The sequence below is a fragment of the Epinephelus moara genome, chromosome 24, assembly GCF_006386435.1.
Source record: "Epinephelus moara isolate mb chromosome 24, YSFRI_EMoa_1.0, whole genome shotgun sequence".
NCBI lineage: Eukaryota > Metazoa > Chordata > Actinopteri > Perciformes > Serranidae > Epinephelus > Epinephelus moara.
Genome location: NC_065529.1, coordinates 8,171,484 through 8,199,047, shown reverse-complemented (window position 1 = coordinate 8,199,047; position 27,564 = coordinate 8,171,484). Strand labels below are relative to the sequence as shown.

The 27,564-nt window shown below is 40.1% G+C and overlaps 1 protein-coding gene across 1 annotated transcript in view; it reads right to left on the bottom strand.

Annotated features, from left to right (window-relative positions):
* Window positions 1-27,564, bottom strand: part of ptprga (protein tyrosine phosphatase receptor type Ga) — a 613,968-nt gene that overhangs the window by 110,408 nt on the left and 475,996 nt on the right. The window contains exons 7-8 of the mRNA XM_050039320.1: window positions 25,089-25,246; window positions 3,944-4,136 (exon numbers count right to left, since the gene is read on the bottom strand). Coding sequence (XP_049895277.1) covers window positions 3,944-4,136; window positions 25,089-25,246 — 351 coding nt within the window. The remainder of the gene's footprint in view (window positions 1-3,943; window positions 4,137-25,088; window positions 25,247-27,564) is intronic.

Here is a 27,564-nt window from a genome sequence, read left to right as displayed (position 1 = left end):
TTAAAGAGTTTAAAGCTAGTCCAGATCTGGCTGCACAACAGAAGGGCAGGGAGGGGCTATCAGAATTTTTGGACAATTTAAAACAAATAAAAACAGTAGAGATTTGCAGTTAAAATTTTGGGAAAACTAGGGCACCTGGTGCCTAGTGGGTAAAGCAGGTGTCCCATATACGAAGGCAATGTCCTTGCCACAGCAGCCATAGACCCGATTCCAGCCTGCGGCCCCTTGCTGCATGTCATCCCCTCTCTCTTCCCCCTTCACACTTAAACTGTCCTATCTAATATCTAAAAGCACAAAAAATAATCTTGAAAAAAATTGGGAAAACCATGGACAGCAGTCATGAGATGTACTTTGCACACTGCATTGAAAAATTGAAAAAGAAAAAAATAAATAAATAAATCACGGGAGCTGTAGACATGTGTTTGCTATCATACAACTTGTTAAGTTAAAAGAAGCAGTGTAGTAGATAATCACTTATGTAACAATACAAGTAGTTATCCAGAAGCACCTTTCATTTTTTCAGAGACACCAATAAATTAAATCAGAATGACAGTGACTGGCCCGCAGGTGACTTGAGACTTTGCCTGTTCTTGTTGGTTAGGAAACAATGTCCCATTTTTTACAACTGCACTGATCCAAATGTTTAGTATGTAAATAGGAGAGATCACTAGCTAACATGATGTGAAAAAGGCAGCTCTGACAGTTTTTGAAGGTGTTCCTATTTAGTTACAGTTTATACCAAAATTAGTGTGTGTACACAGGTTTTTTTGAAAACAGGAAAACCTGCTAAAAAAGGGGATAAACTTCCAGTCACACGGCACTGCAGTAGACAAGTATGTCTTTCTGTTTTTTTTGTTTTTACTAGTGTCATGTACAGGCCGCAAACAGGTTAGTAAACTGTAAAAAGCAGCTTGGAGGCCAATGACAATGTTACGGTGGTTACTTATTTTTGTATATCTCTTACTTCTGTCTCCCTTGAAAACTATGTGACCATTTGTAATAATGTTTGAATGACGGATGGTATTTTGTGGTGGTGTGTCATTGCATCTCGCCAGTAAAGGGGCTAAAATTAGCACATTCACCCGGGTGTTGTAATTCCATCACTGTCAAGCGGAGCCTGAGCCGATAAATACCCGTGACTCCTGGGGTGTGAATGCCAATTGTAACCTTTCCCAGTACATACCAAAGCCAGATGTTAGCATGCGTTTGTGGGTTTTTGTGCAGTGGGAAGAGTAAGCTAGCAGTTTCCCCTGACTCCAGTCAGTGTGTTGAGCTAGGTTTTTAATGTAACAGACCTTTTGCCGTACTCGACACACACAGATGAAACTGAAATTGGTCCTCTCACTTGCTTCGAAACACAAGACATGTATATTTCTCAAAATGTTGGGATGTAGTTTGAACACCAAAACACCATTATCTGTCATTCTGCCTCACTAAATGTGAGGCTGCCAGTCATTCAGCGACACAAAAGTAATGAACCATCATTGCTGATGGGAAACAATCACCAGCAGCAGGATGGTGTTTGGGCTGAGCCTCAGTAAAATGGAATAAATTAGCACAGGGAGGGGGGACAGGAAAGAAAATGACTCATGCAATTCAGCTGCTGCTGTATAGGTTTTGTGCAGGTTTTCATTTCACAGCACCACCTGTGTGTTTGAATGTTGTGAGGTGAGGAGGGCTTACAGACCAGGTGAACACGCACATACATGGACAGAATTCTAGCCCACTCAGCTGTAGCTATGTTTTTACTGCTCCAATTCTTCTCTTTGCTGTTTTCCCCAGCTGTCCTTCCTCCTCCTCCTCCTCATCTGCCTCTTCTGCATTTCCTCTGCCAGCCATATAGATCTGCTTACAGCAAACATGTCCCACTGCAGCGCTCAAGGACATACTGCACGAGTATGCAGCACACTGTGCCAGGACAACACATACACATATACAGTACATGCCTGAGAGTGGGTTTGTGTACCTAGGTGATGCACCTCTCCCCTAGTCGACCATATGGAAGTGTGTATGAAGGAAGGGAGGGGACAAATCCTGCTAGGACGGTTGACACAGCACAGATGCTGGGCCACGCGCAAACACTTACAAATACACAGAGAAACGCGTGCACACTCACACACATGCATTCATACACACACACATACACAGACTGCACACACTGTGTGGTGTTGTTTGAGTGGTAATGAGGCAGGAGTGGGAGGACGGCTGGTGTGCCTCCCACTGCCTTATGCTAGGGGAGTTACCCAGCCCGCTGGTGAAATGACAGAGAGCTAGCACAGACCACACACACACACACACACACACACACACACAGAAGACAATCAGCTTCCTCTGGGCATATGAGCAACACTGAATATCCCTCATTTATTAACATTAGGAAATGTCACTATCCAGGAATAATATGAGAATATTGGACCAGTTCAGAGAGAAAAGAGGGGAAACTTAAACAATGCTATCAGTGGGTAGAATAAAGAGACAGCACAGTGCACTGAGAGAGTGTCTTAGTGATAAAGTTGGACATTTTTTCACGCGCAGATATAATAGGAATAAAGTGAACAATTTGTAGTCTTAAAACGAGCAATGTAGTCTGAGTAATATGTAGGAGCACATCAGACTTTGTTTTTGTAAAACATTAATCTTGATGCATGTGTTCCTCCTTTTAGAACCTAAGATGTCAAATACATTTATATTTCAGATTAAAGATATAATTTGTAACTTTGTAACTATGTATTAACTTGATGAGGATTTGGTCATTGGACATTTGGATCATAAGTTATCAGAGACACACGCTGAGCAAACGTTAGCATTAACCCCTGCCATGCTGAACAGCAGGAAACACTGATATTTAACGTAAAACTGCTTTATTCAGTGTTTTTACTGCTTCAAATCAGTGGCTCTGTTTTTTTTTTGGAGAGGAGGAGGAGACCTCTGCGAATAATATAGCTCACATTAAAAACCTCCTGAATGTCTGCATTTTAAGTTAAAAGATGTATAAAAGTGAGCGTACATGAGCACGTGCTGGGCCAGCAGCCCCTCTGAACAGCATCGCAGAAACACTGATTTTTAATGCAAAACTGCTTTATTCATTATTTTTACTCATGTAAATCACTGGGTCTGTTTGTTTTAGAGAGGTAGAGACCTCTGTGGATAATTCAGCTCCTGGTAAAAGCCTCAACAACGTCTGGATTAGAAGTTATCAGTGACAAAAAGGTAAGCAACAGGAGCTGGCCTAGAAGCCCCTTCATGATGAGGTGAATAAGTGTTTGAGAGGCCCTGAATTTTAATGTGAAACTGCTTTATTCAGTGTTTTACCGGCAGTGTTGGACAGTAATAAAATGACTTTTTCCAGTAACGAGTAGTGTAACTACTTATTGATAAAATTTGAGAATCAATATTACAGTTACCCCAAAACCAAACAAGTTGTTATAACGTTACTTTTGTTATTACCCGTACTGACATTCATTTTCATAACTGCCATGCTGCACACGCAGGTCTCAAAGCAAAAAGCTAGTTTGGAAAATGGAAATTTTTTACAGTGGGTGATGGGGAATACTCTAAATACTTTGATTTCATTGTAAGAAAGATGACAAGAACATTGCTCCAAGTAGTGATACTAAGACTCTTTGTACTGTGAAACACACGACCTCAGACCTCAATCTGAAACACCTACGACGAGGCTGAGTGTTACCTCATTCTATGTCAGCTAGTGTACAGTTTGAAGAGTTAAAACTTTAAAAATATAAGATAAATATAGATTGACAAGCACAACAACTACCAAAGTACACTGCTGAATATTTTGATATGTATAATAAAAACTATCTTTATCATAGTGTTGGGTAAAAAGAGGCTCTGTATAGTTTCCAGATTCTTTTAAGGACATTTATGGCGATAGGGAAGAAGTCAAAAAGTACATTTGAAACTTCTCCTGTCTCAGCAGTCCTACCTTTGGAAGACTCTGTGCCGTATGGCCCGCTGCTGCTGTCAGTCAGGTCGGGCAGCCAGGCATCTTTGACTGCTGACTTAAAGACGTGGCGGTTGTCCAAGCTCTGGATGGGCCTGAAGTTGCTGCGCAGATATTCCACAGACTTAACATGGTCCTGCTGCTCTGTGGTGAAGATGGAGTAGAAGGCCTCCAACTGGTGCCGGTGGGAAGAGAGAGCACAGCAGAGACAGGAGTGGAGAGAGAAGAGTAAACACAAGAGGAGTTAGTGCCAGGCAGGAATCAAATCCTGTGGTGATTTTGAGTTGATGGTGATTTTTGCATCTATCATACAGCAGTAAGGAACACTTTAACTCACTCCACAAAATACACAGTATGAGAATGGAGCTCAGACATCTAATTGAAATCCAAGATGAGAAAAGATTAAATTTTAATGATCCCCATGAGGAAACTGGGTCACTGCTGCAGCAAAGCAAAGGCTCTATATAAAAACATAGAATTCAGAGGAGAATATTCAAAACATATGACCGATAATCCTAACATATGAGAAACATCTTTAATAATATATCCATGCGTCAATAAAAAAAATGAATAAATACAAAATACCATGAAGAACATCACCGGGACCCTTTTCAAATAGTATAGTCAACATTATTCCAACAAAATAATATTTCTCCAGCAGCACTGATAATTCAAAATGTTGATAAAGTAGTTTATTTTTTTTTCTTTGAGTAATAATTTGATATTTCTGGAAATTCTCTTTCTTTCTGGATTTTAAATGAGATGATGGTTACTTCTTGGATCTTATATCTGTAGATTGAATGTGGAACCAGAGCCAGTAGCTGATTAACTTAGCTAAGCATGAAGACAGGAAGCAGGTAATCCTTAAACAAACAAGAATGTAAAAAGCACAATGTGTGGTTATTGGGGGAGATATGTAGTGTAAATATTTCTTGATGAGCAACTGCAGGGAGTGACTGCTCCCTGCTTTGATTTCAAGGAAATAATTTTTACATTTCTGTTTTTGTATGGATTGAACTGATTAGATAGGCGGACGCTTCCAGTCAGCTCTGCTATTTGTGCTAAGTTTGTGCTACATTTAGGCTGGCAGAATCTATTTAATCTATTTTGCAAGTCTTGGTGGTGCTTTTTGTATTCGCCTTTGGTGTTTGCATGTAGTTGAGAGTCACTCATCAGGATGGGGACATCAACTCACCAGCCTGTAAACTCTCCTCCTGCTGACCTCTACTTTGCTGCCAGATAACCAGGTTTAGGTTTTCAAATGTAAACATCAGTAAACATTGCGGAAAAGATGGAGAAGATGGCATCAGCTGAACTAGCATCCTGCTAATCATTGTACGGGTGGAAAATAAACTGACAATCTCCGCGCCATTCAATCAGGAGGCTTTTTTTCTAAATGCCGAGAGGAGGCATGTGCTTAATGCTGAATAAGGACTGGTGTGATGGGGGATTGTGAGGTGCTGTCCTGTTCCTGCTGTGGATCACTGCTGTACACCATTCAGAGCATAATTCCATGTAGCAAACTAGTGATTGATTGATTGATTTAGTGATCTTTAGTAGTACTGGTAGGCGTATTTTTGAATTCTGAACTGGCCCAGTTCCTTTTAAAACTTAATTCTTTACAAACATTTTAAAATGAAAACAATCTGTGTACACACTAAGGTCCTGGCACTGTTTCAGAAATAATCTCTGTCCATACTGATACGCTTGAAAATACATCTCGCATTCACATACACTGGGCATACACGTGCCGATATAAACAGAATGCAGATTGTCTACAATTAGTTGCTGAGTGATAGAAAATAGAAAATACTATGGAGATAGCAAAAAGGAAGACCAGAGATTTTTTTTCCCATAAACGACGATGAGGTGGAACTCTTACTTAAAGTAACAGATACGGCAGATTCTGTTACTTTCAAGGCGTCAGAAAACAGATTGGGAGTGCAAAGCAAATATGGCTGGGAGCATTATACATTGCCAGAGGAAGCCATGGCAATGGGAGAGGAGTATCCACACAAGAAGGATGAACTCATAAAATGTATGTAGACATAGCTATGATGTTTTGACTTGGAACATGACTCATAAGACCCGATCAGGAGGTGGGTGTCTGCATCATTGTTTGCAAAAAGTCTTAAAATGCAGTCCCAGAGTTATAATTAAGTCACATATGGATATAACAAAGAGGCAGTCATATTGAACTGGCCACGAAACACAATAAAAATACTAAAATCTATCAATCCAAGAGATGGATTTTTGTGTATTCACATGATTCAAAAATTTCTCATTCTAAAACTAGTCACATTTCCAGGCTTTAAAACAGACAATTACATCACAGGAAAGAGGAAAAGTCACCTTCCTGATCTAGGCCTGAGAGAGAAGTGGCCCTGAGGGTTTTGATCCAAAAGGTCTCACACCATACGAGATGTTTGAATCTGTCAACTGCCAACCCTCCATCCACCTCCCATCCCCAGACCTGTTACTTCAAAAACATGAACTTTCAGTGAGTGTGGGTCCTTGTGGCCTGCATCTCTGAAGTGCTGTCCCAGGGGATAATTGCGGCTTTGGAGTTCTGATTGCATATTCATGTTCTGCCAGTCAGTCTTTCAGGCTGTGTTTTTTGTGGCCGGCATAAAGCAACCACAGACTCACTCCAAACGGCACTACAAATAGTGCTGGAGTTGGCCAAGTCCTTGAGAGAGTCAGTGTTTTGATGAACAAATTTAAATAAAGAGTTGTCACGAGTGATGTTGTCACAGTATTTGCATGAACTGCATCTGATAAAGCTGATCAGCAGTCTAGATCCAAATCTAGCTGCCAAACTCATGCCAGATGCGTGATGAATGGTGAATCAGAAATACCTAAAGTAGACTTGTGCAATGCTGGGGGCAAACTGCAGTTTAAGTGCTGCTAAAAGGGGCTGATTCTCTGCCACAACTGGCACAACCCCCAAAACCTGGCCAAATCTTACAAAGATGTATGGGCCAAAGCTGTCTTACAATTGTGTTACATCTGGCTGGAATTGGCTGAATACTTGGCTGGGGTTGGGAAACTAGTTAGTACCTCTGGAATGACAGATATTTCGAAACGTTTATGAGCAGATAACCCCTTGAGATGACCCATCTCATTTTCGAGGGGGTCCAAAACAAAACATACTATACACTACATTAGAATGGACACACACACAACATACAGCATACATACATACAGCATTTACCAATCCACCCCCACATCATTCCCGTAAGGCCACAATACATGACTCCAACAAGAAAGAGTTTGTATACTGTACTTGCTGTAATTGGTGAAACTTAGTATTTGAAACAATAAAACAGTTCCCAAAGCTGTTTTAATCTGAATTTAGCTGCCATGTTATCAAGCTGTGAACATTTTGTACTGCTTCGGGTTGATGTTGAAGTTGGCCTCTTCCTGCATGTTGCCATTTGTCAAGCACGTGCTGGGTGGCAAGACGTGCGACCAGACACGGATTTGCACTGTGTGACTGAAGTGTCATCTTTCTGTCTGTGCTGGCAGATGGATACTCTGTACAATGTGTTTGGAAGCAATGCACACAGACAAACAGCTTGTGTGCAAGGGAGTGTTGGAAGGGGGAGGGGTTGCTTAGAGGCAGATTTAGTTTCATGAAGGTAAATGTGTCAGTGGGGAGAGGCCGGCAAATTCTTTCAGTAATGTCTTTGTGCTCTAGAACAATCAGGTGCTCTGTGAAAAAAAAATAATACTGAAACTAAACTACAGCAAAATAAGGTGTCTATCTTTGGCTTGGGTGGTATTTTTCATACCTTTATACCTTCCTGAAATTTCACAGGGACATAGGATATGTGAAGGTATTTGTATACAGCACTGATGGCCCCCCCTGAAATGGCCAGTTTGCTTCATTACGCAAGCTCTCTTGGCTTTTTCAGTCTAATAAATAAACAATATAAACTTATAAAATATCAAGGAAGGTAATATTCTTGTACCTTTATTTCTTGATAAATAGAGAAATACAACTGTACACCTTCCGAATCCCAGTTTCTACTAAGACTAATGTTAGCTTAGTTGCCTTGTTAACTCATGAACTTTATTCAAACTCGACACAAATAAAATAAAACTCAAAACTGTCTCAGTAAGTCTTGTCAGTTGCCTACTTAGTTAGTCCACTGTTCCAACAATCACCAACTCTGGTTTGGTCTAAATCAACCCTTGAAGGTCTAGTGGAAAGGAATTAGTGGCATCTAGTGGTGAGGTTGCAACATTGCAACCAACTGAAACCTCCCGTTTGCCAAGCGAGTTGAAGAACTATGGTGGCCCACACATGGTGGCCCACACATGGTGGCCCACACAAAATGCAAATGCCCCCTATCTAAAGTCAGTGTTTGGTTTGTCTGTTCTGAGCTACTGTAGACTCAGTACACTCCTGTTCAACCAATCGTGAGCAGTGCAAGCTCACTGATTGGCACACACAGCTGTCAATCATGTCATCAAATCCCCTTTTTATGGCATCAAATAACTAAAACCAAACTTATCAGAAAAACAAACATTTGAACACACATCAGGGTGATAAAAGCTACCTTTACTAGGATTAACTAACATGTACCTTGAGTTTTTAGTTTGGCCCATGTTGCATCCTATAGAATTGAGGGGGCGGGGTTTATGACCTATACTGTGACCAGTCACCAGGGGGCAAACGAGATGTTTTGGCTTCACTTTTTGGGCACTGTTGTGTATACAGTCTATGCTTTCATCATTGGAGTCTGACCTCTGGTGGCCAGTGCTGTGCATTACATACAATACATACGATACAGCATCTACATATGAGACAGGAAATAGAGGGTGGAGTGCCTGTAATTTATAAAATCATACTTGATTTCTAAATACCCTATACTGCCATACCGTGAAACCACCCAAGCCTTGTCTATCTCTAGCCAGAGTGTGAATTTTGAATGAATTGGATTTAAGAGGCGACTCTGTGTCCTCTCCTCCAACCTACTGTAGCCATTCTCGTGGAAAAAGCTCCTCCACCAGTTTGCCAAATAACCTCCCAAGAAAGAATGAACCACAGACCAAACCAGAGAATGAAAAACAAATTAAGAACATTAACTGGAGTAAAAAGACTGTTAATAGCCTTTCAAGAAAATGCTCATTAAACCTTATAATTTAAAAGTGTTGAATAAAAAAAGAGCAAATCTAATTTTAGATTGAAATGACAGTTTTAATCCATTAATCCTTTCCCTCAACAGCTGCAGTGGTTTAGTGTCGTGGAAGCCCTTTTTTTCTGATTCAAACACTGCTGGAATTCTCGGGGGACCATGAATATCCATACCAAGTGGACAGTAGGTGTTGGGCTATCTCACTTTTGAACAAAGTGTGATTCCTGGATAAGCCAACATTCGTCCCCATTCTTAGGCCCCACCTTTTGCAAGGAAAAAATAACAGCAGATGAGGAAGTCAGCCAGTGTTTTTTTTTTTTTTTTTTCATGAGCAGAATGTGATTGCAGCAAATCCAAATCCCAAACCCCCCAAGCTGCTGCAAAACAAATGTAAAACGCCCATAAAACATCAGCCTGCCAGCTTTGGTGACCAGCTTTAGGGGTGACTTTCTGAGATGATGAAAGTCAAATCTGAGCGTCAAAGCAAAGGATTAATAAGAAAAAGCTCTAGTCTGATTCTACTGTTTACCGAGCCGTAGTAAACCCTGAGGGTTTAGGCTGGACAAAGACTGAGGATGGAGGTAACACTGCAAGACTGCAGGAATAAACACAGATCCATGCACAGCTGTTTAGCCCACTCCTTTGTGTTAGGTTTTCAATGCTTTCTTTGAGTAGCTTTGTTGTTAACTGCTGATTTATCTTTTGGTTTAGCCAATTTTCCCTTCTTCAGGTAGAAGGTTACATTTCCCATGCTTTGTAAAGCTTTGGAAACAGATGTTTGTTGTTGCTACTAATTGATTTAATGGTTCCTGGGCTCTGTGGTTCCAGTAAGTGACATATGTGTATGGGGATTGGTCAAACACATGCGCTAATGCAGCACTGGCAACTGCCATTTTAAAAAACCCATTAGTCGTGTAAACAACAGACAACACAAAACACAAACAACAGTAACAACAAAAAAGAAAAAAAAGAAAAGAAATGGAAGTTCTCGGGGAAGCTTTCCAGTGGGAAGCTCCTCACAGTAATTCCCTCTTTGGTCTGAAAACACATGCAGCTATAGCATTGATGTATCAAGAGAACTAGATACTGAGTTGCAAGATGGAGACACAACCTTTCCAATGTTAGCAGCTCATCTATTGCATGCACCAGTGATGTTTTCCAGGTCTATTTAGGGCCTTTTCCACATAGTGTTTTTTTTTCTCAGTGCTGGCATCTTTCTCACCTGTTTCCAATGAGGGGAGAGCATATGTGACTGCATGTGGCCACCTGGAGAAAAAACACTTTGCCCAGTGTCTTTTTTCAGAGACACCGTTTTTTTTTGTGCGGCCTCTCCAACTGCTTCTAGTTCAAGTTTCCCAGAAAGGTGCTTGCATCATCACTGCCACTTCTTAAGCTACTGTCTGCACCAAACTGTATGAAACTATCACAACAAAGACAGAAAAGCCCATTTGTTGGAGCAGATTTGCCGGCAGTCCATGTGCTGTGTAAAACCAAAATCAGTGTAGTTTTAATGTAACGTCAGGTAATTATACAATTGTTGGGCACTGACAGACCACTGTTGTATGAGCCTTAAACACATTTCATTAACCAAATATCCTTAAAACTGCAATACAATATCATATTGATGAAAGCAGAAAGGCTTAACCAGTAACACGTGAGCCAGAAAATCCAAAACAATAGGATGAAAGACACTAAACACTGCAGAGCTGAGGTGAACTGCAGAGTTGGACGATAGTTTTCTATGTTCCCCACCACAGCGACACCTTTAACATTACACATAGTCATTGGATCCATTGTTTTCATAAATGCATTAATTAGTGCAGCCTGAAGGTTGGAGAAAGTCAGACTGTGATAACTGTAAGTGACTGTGAGTAACGCCTGTGCAATGTCCTGAAAAGTTGACTAAACTAAACTCTCTTCTTAAAGTGTGAAATCATCAGTGCCTCTAACTGTGTGTGCGTGTGAGATTAAGAGCATATTTTCTGAGAATGCTCATAACTGTATGGCTTTACTGTGTGCACTGAACTGTGTTTGTCGACTGACGCTGCAGACATCAAAAGTGTGTGTGTGTGCGTGTGTGTGTGTGTGTGTGTGTGAATGATTACTATTTATGGCCTGCCTCCAATCTGTGTTTCTCCTCACACAGTGGACTGCAGTAGTGAGAGCCTTCAGCCCTTCCTCCACCTCTGGATCAAATGCAAACAGTTCTGGCATACACACCACAGTGCAGACTCACACCAGGCCATGTTTTTACTCCAACCTCTACATCACCCTCCAATCTGACTTGAAATCACTACACCATCAGAGCATAAAGCCTTGGTCACAGCAGAAATTAGCAGAGCGAGATTCCTCTGACAGTATAGGCAGATTATAGGCAGCTTGTATTTGTTGCTGTGGGGAACAACATAATCTATCAGAGAAACGGGGACACAGTGTTTTTCTCTGCATTGAGTTACCACCGCCTGGAGCTAAAGCTGTTTTTTACTTTTCAAGGCAATAAATAAGGCTTGTTTTCATGTCTCTAAAGCCAGAAATTAGTAACTATATTTGCATTTCTGTAGATAAAAAATTATCCAACAGCCCTACATACATATGCGTTGATGTCCCTATGGCTTGGGGCAGACAGATTTGAAAGATTTATGAATCTGTGTTGTGGGCAGGGATCAGAATCACTGTGAGAATCACTTCCAGCAGATTTTTAGGCAACAAACATGAGTGTTTTGTATAGACCCTTGCTGTTTTTCCAGTAACTTTTTAGGTTACTAAAAATGGGTGTTTTTTAGCCAACCATTGCTGTGTGTCCAGCCACTTTTCGGCACCAAACGTGGGACTTTTGTAGTAAACTGTCGCTGTCTTTCCAAAAGCTTTATAGGCACCAAAAATTGGTGTTTTGTAGGCCCCTGTCACTGTATTTCTAGCAGATTTTTAGGCACCAAATGTGGGTGTTTTGTAGTAAATTGTAGCTGTGTTTCCAGCAACATTTAAAGTACCAAATGTGGTGTTTTATTTTTGCAGTAAACCGTCACTGTGTTTCCAAGAGCTTTTCAGGTATCACATGTGGGTGTTTTGTAGTAAATTGTAGTTGTGTTTCCAGCAGCTTTGTAGGCACCAAACGTGTCTTTTGTAGTGAACTGTCGCTGTGTTTCCAGCAGCTTTTTAGGCACCAGACATGGGTGTTTTGTAGCGACCTGTCACTGTGTTTCCAGCAGCTTTTTAGCCAGTCTCTGATTTCATTTAGAGCTGCCATTAGGGTGCCATCATGATTTCCGAGTTACTTACTGTGACAATAGACAAATGGCGATGGATTGAAATGGAACTGTATGTACACACTGTACAACCAAAGATGGGTATGTCTCTGAAAATACAAACTTTCAAGCACACTGAACTGTCATCTGTATGTGTCTATTACAGGGTAGCCTCACTAACGATATCTGGATCAGTCAATCTGTTGTGTTTGTCCTCATAAACAGGCCCAAGCTGCAGTTGTGTAAGAATGATTCCTGAAAGTGGACTTCCAGTAGTGCAGAGAGCTACTCGACTGTGAAAAAAGAGTTCGACTGAATGCTGTATAAACACAAGCTGAGGAAATGAATGTGAAAAAAGAGAGAAAAAAAAGTACTGCACTGCTGGGTCTCATGGTTAATTTAAGTTCATTTGAAATATAGTGAATTACAAGGGTAGGGGGCAATGGACAATTTTTTCAATTTTTTATTTCCTTTTAAATTCCTGCAGGTTAGATCATCGCTGGCTATATGTCAGCATTTGAGTACTCTAATCATTACATTACATTAAATATGGCTTTGTAATGCTCACGTTTCAAAGAAAATCACAAAAATACAGAGGTATGTACAATACTGAATGATGTTTTTGTGTACAGCTACACCCCTATTAGGTAAATGATATCTAGTGTTTTAACAACATTTTTATGATTAAATCAATGTGTAATTAGGACCTGCCTCACACTGAAATATAATGATTAAGATGCTCTTGAACAACCAACATGTCCTCATACTTACACAACAGAATAGGTTGTTTGCCAGTGACTTCAGAAACAACATGAATGTTGGAGAGTATCAGCCACAGGCACACATACTAACAGTCACAGTTCTTACACATGTGGTTACCATTGTGAAACGGCTGCAGTCAGGCACAGAAAGTACTTGGTAGGGTTGTTTCTTTTCCCCAAAATTAAGATCGAATAAATATGAAATGACACACAATTTGTTTGAATGAATTTAAATGTGTTTTGAGATTGTATCGTAACTTGGAATTTGATATATTGTGGCTCTAATTCCATCATGAGATCCTAAACCCCTCTTTAGAAACAATACCAACGGGCAACATTCTTCCATACAAATCTTACTATCTTGGCTGTGATGGTATATTTACGAGAAGCTGACTTTGCTGAATAGTATGCAGTCAGATGAGGTTGTACACTTGCCGGTGCTCTGCTTGTCTGTGGTGCCTCCGCTTCCTCACTTGGTTAGCAAGCTAATGTTACCAGGTGAATCTGCAGATTTGTTATCATAGGTTTTCTATCTAAGGTGAAGAACCCAAAATACTTTAATACACTGCTTCTGAGATGCTTTGGTGTCGTGATTTTCCACTCAGGATGGCCCTGCTCGCCAGTGTCCTCCATTTTCATAGCAAACATCAACATTACCAGTTGAAGCATAGTTTACTGAGAGGTCAAGTGGGCGGGAACTGCCCATTGGTTCGACAGCCCATTGGTTCGACATCCCATTGTTCCAACCATATTAAACTCATTGTTCCAAAGTCCGTTCCGAAATCATCATGATGCCCTGTGGTTAAGGTCTGGTTAGGTTTAGGCACAAAAACCACTTGGTTAGGGTCAGGAAAAGATCATGGTGTGGGTTAAAATGAAAAAGAAAGTGACAAACTCATAAGCCGTGAGCCTGCTCCGCCTCAAGTTGGTTGCGGCACACCATATGCCCGCCACAAGCCATTCAGCACCGCGGACAGTCGGACTAATGGGATGTCGAACCAATGGGCTGTCGAACCAATGACATGGACCCAAGTGGGCAAGTGAAATTTTAGAGTGCCCTGAGCTGGATCACAAGGCAAACTACTTCAAATAGCCTGCTGGCTTACAGACTGCACATTTTGAATTCAAACAGGTCATTATTATTGTAAAATGACCTGCATTTGAAAAAAAACATCAAATGTTGAATAACAGTTACAGCCCTTCTACTTGGTTAAGTTTAGAAAAAAGATCATGGTTTGGGTTAAAGTAAGTGCATTTGTTTTTTTAACTTCAGTTATATGTGTAAGTTACCTTATATTATGTATGTAATGTAAGTTAAGTACTTTCTGTACAACCGGGTCTCACTCCGAAGTTGTTGAATACCAGCGCTTGGTCAGTGACATCCTGCGTCAGACACTGGAAACGGTTAAATGTATCCTAGATGTCTAAAAACATTTTATATTTACAGTTCTTATCCCAGATTTAATCAAGATGTGTAAATTTATATGAACATGCAAATCATGAAATCAGTGCCCACCGAGGAGGTATTTTACTATCTAAGAGTGTTAAATCTTCTGAAAGACATCAAGGAGAAAAAGAAACCTATATGGCTGCATCTTAGCTGCTTTCTGGAAATGCTGGCACACTTGCTCACAATGCCAGATGGGAAATTATAAAAAAAATTCCCACATGTCCCACTTGGAAATGCTACTAGGAGGCTGATCTCAACGGTACTTCCCAGTTGGCAGCTCATATTTAGGGTGAATGTGATGTGAGACCAGCGTGGCATAAGCCATCTCAGGTTGGTAACATCTGAGACACAGTTTACCTCTCTCCCACACTCGCACTCACACACACACACAACCACGTCAGGCACACAAATACAAGTGTGGCAAGTCCACGTCTGTTTGAAAGGAAGGCATTTTGGGTGAGTTGTTGTGTAAGAGCCTGAGCATCGATCCACTCTAAAAGCAGGCCCAAAGCAACGGCTGTCACTCCCGCTGACCTACTTCAACTATCATCCAAGACAAAAGACTAGCAGAAAAAGTGGAGAGAAACAAAATTTGAAGGAGCAGACAGAGACAATAACTAGAGTCACCATCTGTGTTAATTCTCTTTCCAACCTCCTCCTTTTATCTTTCTTTATAATGTTTTCTCTGGAGAGTCGCACAACAAAAAAAAAAAAAAAAAGAGAGAGAGGGGAAACAAAAAGACTTCAAAAGAGGCTTTTAAACATGTTGAGAAAGACTGGCTAATGGTCAGGAATCATCAGCCAGAGAGCAGGAAGGATGAATGATGCCCCCATCGCTCACCTCTTTGTTGATTAATTTCTCAGTTTCATATTCCGCTGGTCTTTGCATCATATCCTATGTGCTTTTTATCCTTTGCTTTTTATAAAAGTTAAGTGAAGTACACTGACAGAATTAACCAAAGTTGGATTAAAATTACTATCAAATGGGATCACACAGAAGCCTCTGTATCACAAAGAATTATTCATCATGGCTCTAATCTGCTGAGCCAAAATTAATCCTCTGAAACAATAAGTGTAGTGCTGTCATAGACTGTATAAAATAATGGGCGTAGCCACCATGACATCAGTCACTGGTTTGAGGAGTCCCATTCTGAAGCTTCAAATATGGCATTTTGGCCGGCGCCATCTTGGAGTTTTTGAGCCAGAAGTGACCATATTTGGATGAAAGGGTGGAGCTGTGGAAGAGCAAGGAGTAGATCTGACTGAGGCGGTGCCAGGCAGAAAGCACTCAAAGCGCTATGACCTTAAGTATACGTAACTTTAAGCCTTGATCAAATTCAAATAGGTGTGTCATATAAAATTAATCTCTTGTGCAGTTGTCATGTACTGGGAAATTGGCAATGGGGATCAAAACTGTTTTTAGTACCAGGCTGTAAACATGTTTATTGCTGTTGTAAAGCTGGGCATTTTAACATGGGGGTCTATGGGGATTGACTTGCTCTTGAAACCAGCCTCAAGTGGCCATTAGAGGAACTGCAGTTTTTGGCAGGTTTGGCCTCATTATTCAGCCCTGGAGGTTGCAGCTTTGAGTACTGTATGGCATACTTTTCACGTCATCTGTGGTGTTTACTGCAGACATTAGACTTTAGTTCTGAGAATTTAGCCTTTAAGGCAGTGCCCCCTTTCCAGGCAACAGGTGTACAACAATAAAAAAACAGAGGCTGTTGTCTCAAGGTTTAACTCTGTGAACAACCCGATCTCTGAAGTCATCGAAAACTGGCGCTTGGTCAGTGACTTCCAGTCTCAGACACTGACGATTAAAGCTGTCCTTTCACATCAGCATGATATGCAGCCTGTCGCCATTATTGTTTATGTGGCATCAGGGGTAAATGCTTTGCGACAACAACAAAAGTAAAGGTGGCGGGAGCCTGAATAGGGTGGGACGGAGAGGTGGTGGATGGGTCTAACAACCATCGACTTTCACCTAGGAGGCAGGCGTTCACTTCCTGTAAGATTCTAAGGCCAAACCCTGTTCTGTTTTCCTGAACCCAACCACGTGCATGTGTTGGCTACATGTAACCATGTGCGTTTGTCACTGAAGGAAAATAAATTGTTAATTCACTGTTTAGTACTGTTGTAGTGCATTTATTTTGAAAGATCATTTTCTGTGAAAACAGAAGTGTATATGTTCTGTAAAGCTGGATTTTTCCTCAGACGTGTAACAACTTTGTACTACGGTAGCTATGGAGATACTAAACTGTGATTGGCCAGCTTGGGCTGCATGTGTTTTCTCATGTTGTAACTGTTGATAGTGACAACATTATGCAAAGTAACAAATAATCAGCTTCTTATCAGTAATAATCAGAAATACTTTATTGATCCCCGAGGGGAAATTATGAATGATGAATTATGAATAATGAAGATATTTCTACTAGAAGCCTTCTGTTGGATGCAGTGAGCTTGAGTACAAGTAGGTACTGATGAAGTGCAGTTCAGGGGAGTTGCAGCATGCAGTCTTCACCTCTGTCTTTCTTTTTGTTTTTTTTGTAATTCACCACTGGCTAGCCCAGAAAACCTGACTTTTACAGCTTTGATGTCATGATGAGTCTCAACAGCACATAACTCAACAAACCTTAGCTCTGTCATAATTCAGGCTCTGCTTCCTCTGTAGGACCTGGTCCATCAGGGGACTGATAGTTCAGCTGAACCTGCACCTCCTTGGAAGCCGTCTATCCACACAGACTGCATCCAGGTTCTTCTCGTTAAGTCAAAAGTTTCAAAGTTTATTGGCAGAAACTTGTCCTCACGTGGTCAAAATGTCTCTGAATGAAAAAGCCTTGATGACTAGTTCCAACATTTTTAATGTAAACAGCTTTATAAAGCCTGCTAGCGTAGGCTACCTGGTCTGACCTTCACTGCTGTCAACAAAATCCGGTCCAATGTTTAGCCATGTTTAATTACTTCAAATGAACACAAAAGGCCTCAGGCTGTCTTGATGAATAACCATTGTAAAATTTGCTAAATTCATTTATGTTAAGTAAAGGCACAACAGGAAAATAAATAATACACAGCAGAGGTGTGGATTCCACTTACATGACTTGGACTTGAGTCACAAATTTGATGACTTGAGTCTCGACATGAGAAAATCAAAAAACATTTTCAACTTGAATTACACTTTAACACCAATGACTCGTGACTTCACTTGGACTTTAGCCATTTGACTTGAAAATACTTGATACCTTCCCCAAAACCCACAGATCAAAAAGTGTTGTTTAAAAAATGTGCTATGAATCAAACTATTCCCTTTATTTCCTGAATCAACTAACATTAACACTATTCATTCCCTGCAAGTTGATACTTAACTCTCAACCTGGTCTCACTCCAAAGTCTTCGAAAAAAAGGCCTCCTTAAACGTTGGCATGATACGCAGCAGGTCGCCACGATAATTTATCAGTGTCATGCGGTGTCAGGGGGAAACATGTCCAACTGGGGTGGGTGAGGGGTGTGGTGTGTAGGTCCAACAAACAGCGACTTTCACCCGGGAGAGTGGTGTTTGTGCCCCATAAGATTATGAAACCAAACCGTGGTCTTTTTTACTAAACCCAACCACTTGCTTTTGTTTCTCAAACCCAACCATGTGCATTAGTTGAGTACAAGACAACGTTGAAAGAGACTGTATGTAAACAGTAAACTTCCTGTGAAAATGGAAGTGTATTTTGGAAGAGGTCATTGCATGTAACAGGCAGAACTTGACACGACATCCCATGACATCAACAACCAACGCACCCAGGGTAACTTGCACGTCATATGTTGACGTGGAAACTCTATGACCAAACGTCAATTTGTGACGAGGTTGGAATGAGAATGTGTTGTAATCCAGATCCACTTTGTTTGAACCAATCTAACAGCATCCAATCAAGTTGCAAGAGAGAACCATGACAAGCTAATTTTATGCTAGTGAGCACCAATTGGAACAAACACTTGAGTTCAAAGAACTTGTGACTTGCAACACAATGGCTTGGTCCCATCTCTGTTGCACAGTTCCGTGGTGTGTCCCTAACAGTACTGTTTGTAAGTAGTTCTTCCTGAGATGCTGACAATTTATGAAACTTCAGTTAAGGAGCAGAACTTTGATTAAAAAGACTGACTCTTATTGAATAAATAACTCACAGGTAATGATGTACCTCTTACCTAATTGACCTATCTCTTAGAAATTAAAACACAGTCGCTGAAAGAATAAATACAAGTTTCAAACCTAAATGAAAACCTCTCTTGGACACATAACTGTGAAAGAATGGCTACACTGTGTGAGATAGCACCAAACCGAGTTTAGGGGCATTCTGTTTGTCTGATTATCCTTGAGATGACTATTAATCTTGAATACAGTCTGAGAATGAGGAATAGAATGTTTTTGTTAAGGTCAGACAAAAATTCTGGTCCATCAAAGGAACAGTGTGCAGCAGAGGGTTTGTGTCGATGCTTGTGTGGGCACAATATTGATGTAAGCAATTCTGTTATTGTTGCAAGAGCTCTGGTGCTTAAGCTGCGAGCAGACCTTAAGATCATTAAAACCTAAAAGTCTAGACACACCAAACATAATGACTTTTTCCCCTTACATACGCAGATCTTTTTAGTGTTGGCAACCATTAAGTTGCACACACTGAACAACTGTGGACAACACACTGGATGGGAGGAAGACTTTGATAAGAGCTGATTGTAGATAACCTCCAGTATTGTGCAACAAGTTACAACACAAACTTGGAGACAGGCGAGTGTTTATTGTTTTATAGTTACAGTGGTAGAGGTGAAGCTCATTGTAATGACTTTACAGTAGGACTGTCAAACAATTATTTTTTTTAATCGCTGAATTTCAGTGGCTTATCATGATTAATCACATTTTAATTTACATTTCTAAAATTCAAAATATTAGGTATGTAATTTAAAATATTCTGCATTTCAAAACAGTTTGAAGTCCATATTAACAGGGTAAAGCAATTCTTACTAGAGTGTCTTGACTGGGAATCAAATAAATGCAAAGAAATGTAATTAATGATCTTGACTTTTAGATTTATTTATTTTAAATCAATGCCACACTGCTACAACTGTGTGGTTTTGGCTACTCACTCACATCCAGTGATCTCCGGTTAATGAGACAGCATTTGCACTTTTCAGGAGTTAAAGTTTAGATGCTTTCTCTGATTCCTACAGGTCCTCTATGCATGAAACTATTGTTCCCTGTGATATGACTGGTCACAACATGCCAACCTGAGGATGTCCCCTAGACCGGAGTCTTCCACAATGTTGACTGGTCTGAAGTCAGTTGCCACCCATTTAGCAAGCACAGTAGATGATTCCTTCAATTTAGTTTAATCCACAGGTCTGTGGCGATTCAGTCACTCCAAAAGTAGTGCTTTGCTGGCTTTGGCAAAGTGGTTGCCTGCTGACAGCAGTCTATTTAGCTGCACCTATTTCCTCAGCTCATAGTAGCTCAAACTCAAAGTACTTTTGGTGATATTTTAATTCTGTTTCACACAAGGTACTTTTGACGTGTAAACTGAACCTACTGGGAGTTTTTTTAAGTGAAATGAACTGTTTGGATCATTTATATTGCGGGTTTCTACTCACGGCAACCCAATCTTCTCCCAAACTGTAGGCATTGTGTCAAAACTCACATCTACAGCATTATTTCTTCATTTGCTCCACCCACCTGCATCAGCATTGTAAGAAAATAACAGATATGGAAGGTCATTATGGCCTTGTATGGTTGTGTGACATCACTATGGCTTTAAGGAGACTCGCGACCCTTGAGGATACGTCAAGCATATAATCCAGCATCATTCTCCCCTCATTCACTCAGGACATCCCACCCCTCCACTGTACCAAGATTGGTTCGTAGTGGCCTGGAAAAACGACAAAACAGATATCTCGGTTCTGATTGGCCGAATGACCGCCAGAATGCATGACTGTTTTGGCCACTGTTGGAAGAAGTTTGCCTTCACGGCTTTCTGCCAGAAAGGGACTTCTTAGTTAAGGCTGGAAAAAAAGAATCATGGTTTGGGTTACAATGAATAGATTTCTGCCAGGAAACCCTTTCTGGCAGAGAGGCAAACTTCTCCCATGTGCGTTCCAGCCATGCTCTGACACAATTTCAACCTTGGCAATTTTGTTGGCAGTAAAAAGCGACTGGCTGGCAGATATGATGATAACTTCATCATGTTGAAAAACTAAACATTAATTGGTTCTTTCCACTCTGATGTGAAGATTTTCAACATCTCTCTTTCATATTAGCTGTAATTTAAATCTCTTTGGGCTTTTGGACTGTTGTTAAGACTAAATATGCAATTTAAAGACATCCTGGTGGGAATGTGTGGGCATTTATTAGGGTCTTGTTTGACATTTAAACATAAAATCGAAAGATTAATTAATATTTAAACTAATTGTTGGTTGCTACCCTAACTGTGTGTGGTTTGTGTGTGCGTGTGTGTAAAATTGTGTGGGAGTCAATCAGTTTTTGCGGTGCTTTAATTCAGCAATATTACACTTGAGGGTGCGCTTTATCATCATCTGTGGCATGACAGTGATGCGGTCAGGACCGAGGTGCTGCTACAAATGACTTTAAAGCGCACCCTCGTGTGTAATATTGTGATTATACAACTACTACCAACAAAAAAAATAAAAAATAAATAAATTAAAATATATATATATATATATATATATACATATATATATATATATATATATATATATATATATATATACACATAATCAAAATGTATTCATGTTGAGGGGCAATGAGCTCTCAAAACAAAAAAACTTTTTGCAACTGTTGTCTCTGTTTCCACAGAAATACATAGTGTCTGACTAATAACTGGCAAAGCATCAGTCACGTCACTAAACTCCTATATGTACTGAAATCTAGTTTACTACTCCGGCAGGTAGGTTGAACCTTAGTAACAACCTAGCAATGGACCTGTTTTCTAGTCCCTGTTGAGTCTGCCAGCCAACATAAGCTTAATAATTAGAGATCGCCAGGTTTCCCAAACTAAATGAATACCCTATATATAAACACAAAACTGCTTCACATGAACTTTTAACTTTTGTCACCGGCACAGCTGATGGTGGATGCCAGACATTTCCAATCACTCATGAGCATTCTAAAGTCTAAAAGTCAAAATGATTTAAAAAAAAAAGATGTAATCATTTCCAGTGTTTTTATCTTATGAAATATTCTGCTTCAATCCATATTTGATGGTTTTCAGCCTTTCAGAAACACCTTTTTCACTGCGGTCACATGCATTGCATTGACGGGGCGGTCGAGCAGCAAACAGCACCATAAATTGAATGAATTAAAGAAAGTTGAATCAATACAGAATAAGAGTAAATCTTTTAATCCGATGAATCACTTAGCCTTTATAAGTATGTTGGGGAATTTCTGCCAATGCAGTGGTTAAGTTCAAGTTCTGAAATTGTTTTAATTAAGTTAATTATTCTATGAATGTTACTATAACAGCTGCATGAAACATAGGAAATAAAGGACAAAAAATGTTTCAGATATGTTATTTTAATACATGCTGACTTCCTTCTGGTGTTTGCTCTGGCAGTAACAACGTTGCCATGGAACTGGCGGAGTAATATTTTTAGTGATGAGCCAGGTGTGCTGTTATGCTGATCTGAGCACATTCTTGTTGACCAATCAGATTGCTTGGTTGGAACTACTTGTTGTATAATTTATATTGTTTGCTGGTTGTGAGGGGTTTGGTTAATAATTATCCCCTCACTCTCTGGGTTTCTGTCGCCCTGTCTGTGCGGCGTTCTTCACCATCCTTCCTCCATCTCATCAGTCTTTTTAACATCTCCTCACTGCCTGCTTTGCAGTGACCTGCTCTTCTCACTTCAAGGCGGAGAAGCTTCATCCACATTTGGCTCTCTCCACTGCTGCTCTTAAGCAAACTCATTTGGTCTTATTAGGGGACGAGTCTGCCAAGTGTTCTTAAGACTGGCTGAGGAAGATGAGGGCTTAGTTTTTTTCTCGGTATTTTTGCTGCAATAAGATAATTTACTTGCGGAGCTCAGTAAAATTTTGTAGTGCTTTCATGCAATGTCCAACTCTGGTGGACTTGACACACTAACCTTTTCGCAACTGACCAACAGCAAACTGTCTTGACAGTGCTGATCGTTAACTAAAATGGAGGAAGCTATTATTTAAGCATTTAAAAACTTCATGGAAATTTACAGTGCAGAAGCTGTTGAATTTAACATGATCTTAAATAGGTGCTGTGATGGACAGCTTTGTCAACAGTGATTTAAAAAACATGGGGAGGAAAAAAGCCTGAAGTCAGCAGGCAGTGTGTGTGTACAAACCTGCCAATGCAGCCCGATCATCACTCGAAAAACAAACGGGAACAGCTCTCACATCTATTTAGACTGTAGTAAATTGACAGAGGAGTAAAGGGAATGGATGCTGATGAGTTTACACTTGTCCAATATGTATATGAATTTATGCATGACAGAAGTCTTATAATATAATGAAAAAAAAACAAAACAACTATAATATTTTCATGTGATTATGTTTGTGCATAATGTGTAATTAGATGGGTCTGCTGCCCTATTGGACAGGCTAACCCATACCTTAACCCTCCTGAAAAAAAAAAAAACTTGGTTAAATAAAAAGAAAATGAAATAATAGTAATAGACCTTCAGAGGCCTGTACTATGAAGCCTGTTCAACTTACCCAGTATATTTTCGTTATCTGGTTTGACTAACCCTAACATTGGCAGTCTGGATAACCAGCACTACAAAGCTGGTTATCAACTAGTTCAGTCAGCTCCAGGTTGAAGGTGTTAATTACGAGCAACATCATCAGAACCATGACTGAAGAAGGCTGCTTCATATCATGTGAGATGAAACTGTAGCAAAAGTGTCTGGCACTATGAGACAGGAAAATGTCAGTGTCATAAATCTTGTGTAATCTTATGATGGAAAATGTAGAAAATTGAAAATACTATCCAAAAAAACCCACAATTTATTGCACCATTGGCCGAGACTTAAATTACACGTGTGTATCACAAGGCTATATGTGACATTAGTGTGTAGAGTATTTTTTGCGATTTGTTTGGTCGATGATGAATGTCACATAAAACACTTTAAAGTAATGCCCACTACTGAAGCAAAGGGTGGAAAAGTAGCCTAGTTAATGAATGATGAGGTCTATCTGACCCAGATGTTGCATTTATAATAACACAAGCCAATCAACAGTGTGTGGATTATTTTACCAATAACATATCTTTTTTTTTTCTTTTTTTCCATTTTTTCTTTCTCTTTGGGGGCACCTATGGTAATAAACAGTAATTGCAGTGTGTATGTTGGCAGATTTGAAACCAGGCTGGTGAATTCATTTTTTATCAGACATCCAGTTTCTAATACTGCAAATACAAGGGCTTCCATCAGTGAGCCATAGGCCCAGTTACCATTGTGTTTCCTCATAGTGACGTAACAGGCATTCATTTAAAATAAAATCGTCAAGATGATGACTTGAAATTTTGACTTTAATTTATCACTTTACATTAAAGTAGTTTCTAACAGTTGTACCCCTAATGTTGTTTTCTATCTCTTTGAATAGAGCACTTAAAGTGACCCCACAGTGGATTAGCTGATGCTGGACCAGTGGCGTAAGGAAGTTACAACGCGCCTTAGTGCATGCTATCGCGCATGTATTGTTTTGACACAAATAGGGACTTGACATTGGACGACATCAACATACATATTACCCAGCAATCATCATTGCATATCTGATGAAAATATCAAAGAAAATTAATCATTAAATTGAATGGTTCTCATAGTTTAATTATAGATTTTATAACTTAGGTAGAAAAAGCATATCATTTTGTTTCAGATAACTACTGACTATATGAAAAGATAAAAACATAAACCATGACGTAGATGGGTTTGCCTTTTTGAGGACATATTAAGCAAATTATAAACATTCTTCTGTCAGTCCTCTTTGAACACAGGAACATAATCGAGGGTGGTGATCTGAATCACCCCAGGCCCCAGTGCAACCACACTGCCTGCACTGTATATATATTTACGCCCCTGTCCTTGACAGCAAAACATGGGTTTTGATCTGATCCAGATAACATTCTTTTAACACTGGACCCTAGAGATAACAAACTATGTTTCTGGGACACAGAGGAATCTATTGCCCTGGCAGGAGCCATTTCTCCTTATCAATGAGTTACCGAATCCTGTTAGCCTGAAATGATAACACATAAGCCCCGATCACAAGATTACAAACTATTATATCAGGATAATGGACTTTAAATCTCGAGATTATGATAATGGCTTTATATTTCAGGTAACTAGATGATTCAGTTATGATCTTGAGATAGCAGGTCTAAGTATGGCTGCACTGAGGCTCCACTTTTTTCTACCTAAACAATACCCTAAATGTAACCTTATCCTTAATCAAATCATTTCAAACAATAAGTGCAATAATCTCCACCAATTTTTGTGTGATGTGTTTCTCACCTGTTTGTAGGAGACATAGATAGGTCTGCTGAAGATGATCCACTCCACCACCTTACTGCAGGGAGGCGTGGTCAGAGAGCCGGTGTAGCGATAGTAACTTCCCAAGGCAGACGGCAGCAGGTCCTTCAGGACGAACGGCTCCAGGACTGTCTCTTTTTCTATATGAGAGGTCAGGACAAAGTGTTTGGATCAATACAACATGATCTACACAACACTCATTGTCTCACTGCAAAATACAGTGACCAGGCTTTCTGGAGCAGATCCAAGTGCTACTGTTTCACAGCCTTTAGGTTTATGCTATCGATTTCATTTGCATTGTGCCTGCCTCGTTCAATGCCCCCCTATTGACAGACATAATTGCACTGAACACCTATAATTATACCTCTCTTGGAGTTGGATGGCATACACAATACAATCAATGCTATAACATCACATCTCTAAGCCCAAATGTTGACACAGTGGAATTATTCACTGACTAACAGTGTGTGCCCCAAACAAAAATCATGACTGGTATGAGGCACACTGTGGTCTGTGGAGAGGAAGGAAATAAGACTGTTCATGAAATGATAAAGGAGGCTTCAAGCAAGAAAATCTGTTTTCCTTTTATATTACACTTTCAGTGAGAGTGTAATAATCCAGATCCCCTAGAAATGGGCTTTTCAAACAAAACAATTAAGTAATCTGTAAACACATTTACAGTATACCTTCTGTCAATTTCTTTTCTCCAAGTGGCTGGCCTCAAGCTACCACTGACCTCAGAGGAGATGTTAATTTTACAGTGAATGTAAAGTAAAAACACAACAACCTAGAATTGCCACCTTGAGGATGTATGCGTCTACCAACCAGTCTGTCTATAATATATGTAGTTAACTTTGAAGGAATTTAATAAAAGGTAGTAAATGTATTTTTTGGTGAAACATGATAGCTTCACACACACAGCACAGAAGATCTATACAATCAGCACAGTTTCAAGGTGGGCACCCAAGATTACTGTCGCCAATTCAGCAAAACCAGACCAAATGTCTCCCCTTCTGTTCCTGAGGTATGATGTGAATAATGGCCCGAAAAGTGTTTTTGCAAAATATTATTACCCCTTTTTGACAGTCATGGGCTGCTTTGGTTTGGTTTGGGCTGTCGGCCCAGCGTGGTAGGGATTTGCATTTCTGTTACAACAGGGTTACCTTCTTGAAGGTGTGTCTTTAACTGATGATGGCTTGTCTTGAGTGATGATGTTTAAAAGCAGTGGGCTGATCCACGGCTAAAGTCCCTGGTTAGTGTTGCTGCATGTGTTTTTCCACAGTAGGGCAGGTAAAAGAAGTTTACCTGTTGGAGGTGAGCTGTTTGCAGAGGTGCAGTAAGAGCCTGTGGTCTGCAGCTCTTTCTCTAACATCTCACTGTGGCTGTTTTTGCTTTTACTTTCCTCCCTGCCGTATTATTAGACTTGCCTTTATTGAAGAAAAGCTGCTGACAAAGTTCTGCTAATTCAGTTATAAACACATTTCATTTTATATGGATTCTTCACAATAAAAGTCCCCCATTATTTTGTTAGGTAAAAACTATTACTGTGAGGCAGCAAAATAATGAAATGTTGAGTTTTAGAGCAGCAACTTTACACAACTTCTAATACGGCTGATAGCAAACATGAAACAGTAAAATAAAGCAGATATCTAAAGTCCAAACAGGATGCAGGAGAGAAACTAAACTCCAAATCACAGAGATTCAGTTAGAAGCTACAAAAGTACTGAGATCTGAACACACAACGCCTTTCTTTGTGGTCTCCTGCAGACAGTCTTGCAACACATACGCTTGTTTGAGGGGGAGAAGCGGGGTCATAGGGTGTTGGCTGTGGTCAGTGAGCCCTCACTGCTACCTGCTTGAGGGCGGGTGGCTAGCTTTTGGACTTTCTTTGGAGAAGGTCCATCTTTGGCGCAGCATAGCATGGTGTGGCGTGTCTAAAGTGATAATGGAAACACAACTTGGCGCGGAATAGCTCGACTCAGCATGGCCAAAAGTAACAGTGGAAAACGGCCAAAATATGTCACACTGAAGTTGAACTTTGATCTTTTGGATATAAATTGTCATCCCCTCATCATTATCGCTATTAGACATAGAGTGAAATTTTGACGTTTGATTACGAAATTAGAATCAGTTTATCCTTTCGGCCAAATTTGAAGAAATTCCCTCATAATTTTCTTGAGATAGAAAATAGTCGGAGGATGGGGTGTACATATGTGCGCGAACGTAGAGACGCATGTACAGACGAACCTTGAGGCATTAAAACATGTACGTATATATGTACATATATGTAAATATATATATATATATATATATATACACACACACACACACACACACACATATTGTATTGTTGTCCAGAGAATCTAGGTGATATTAATGAAACTTGTGATTTATGCCCCTAATGTGAGTAAATGCTTCTGTCCACTTGACGACAACAGAACAAGCTGAACACAATATC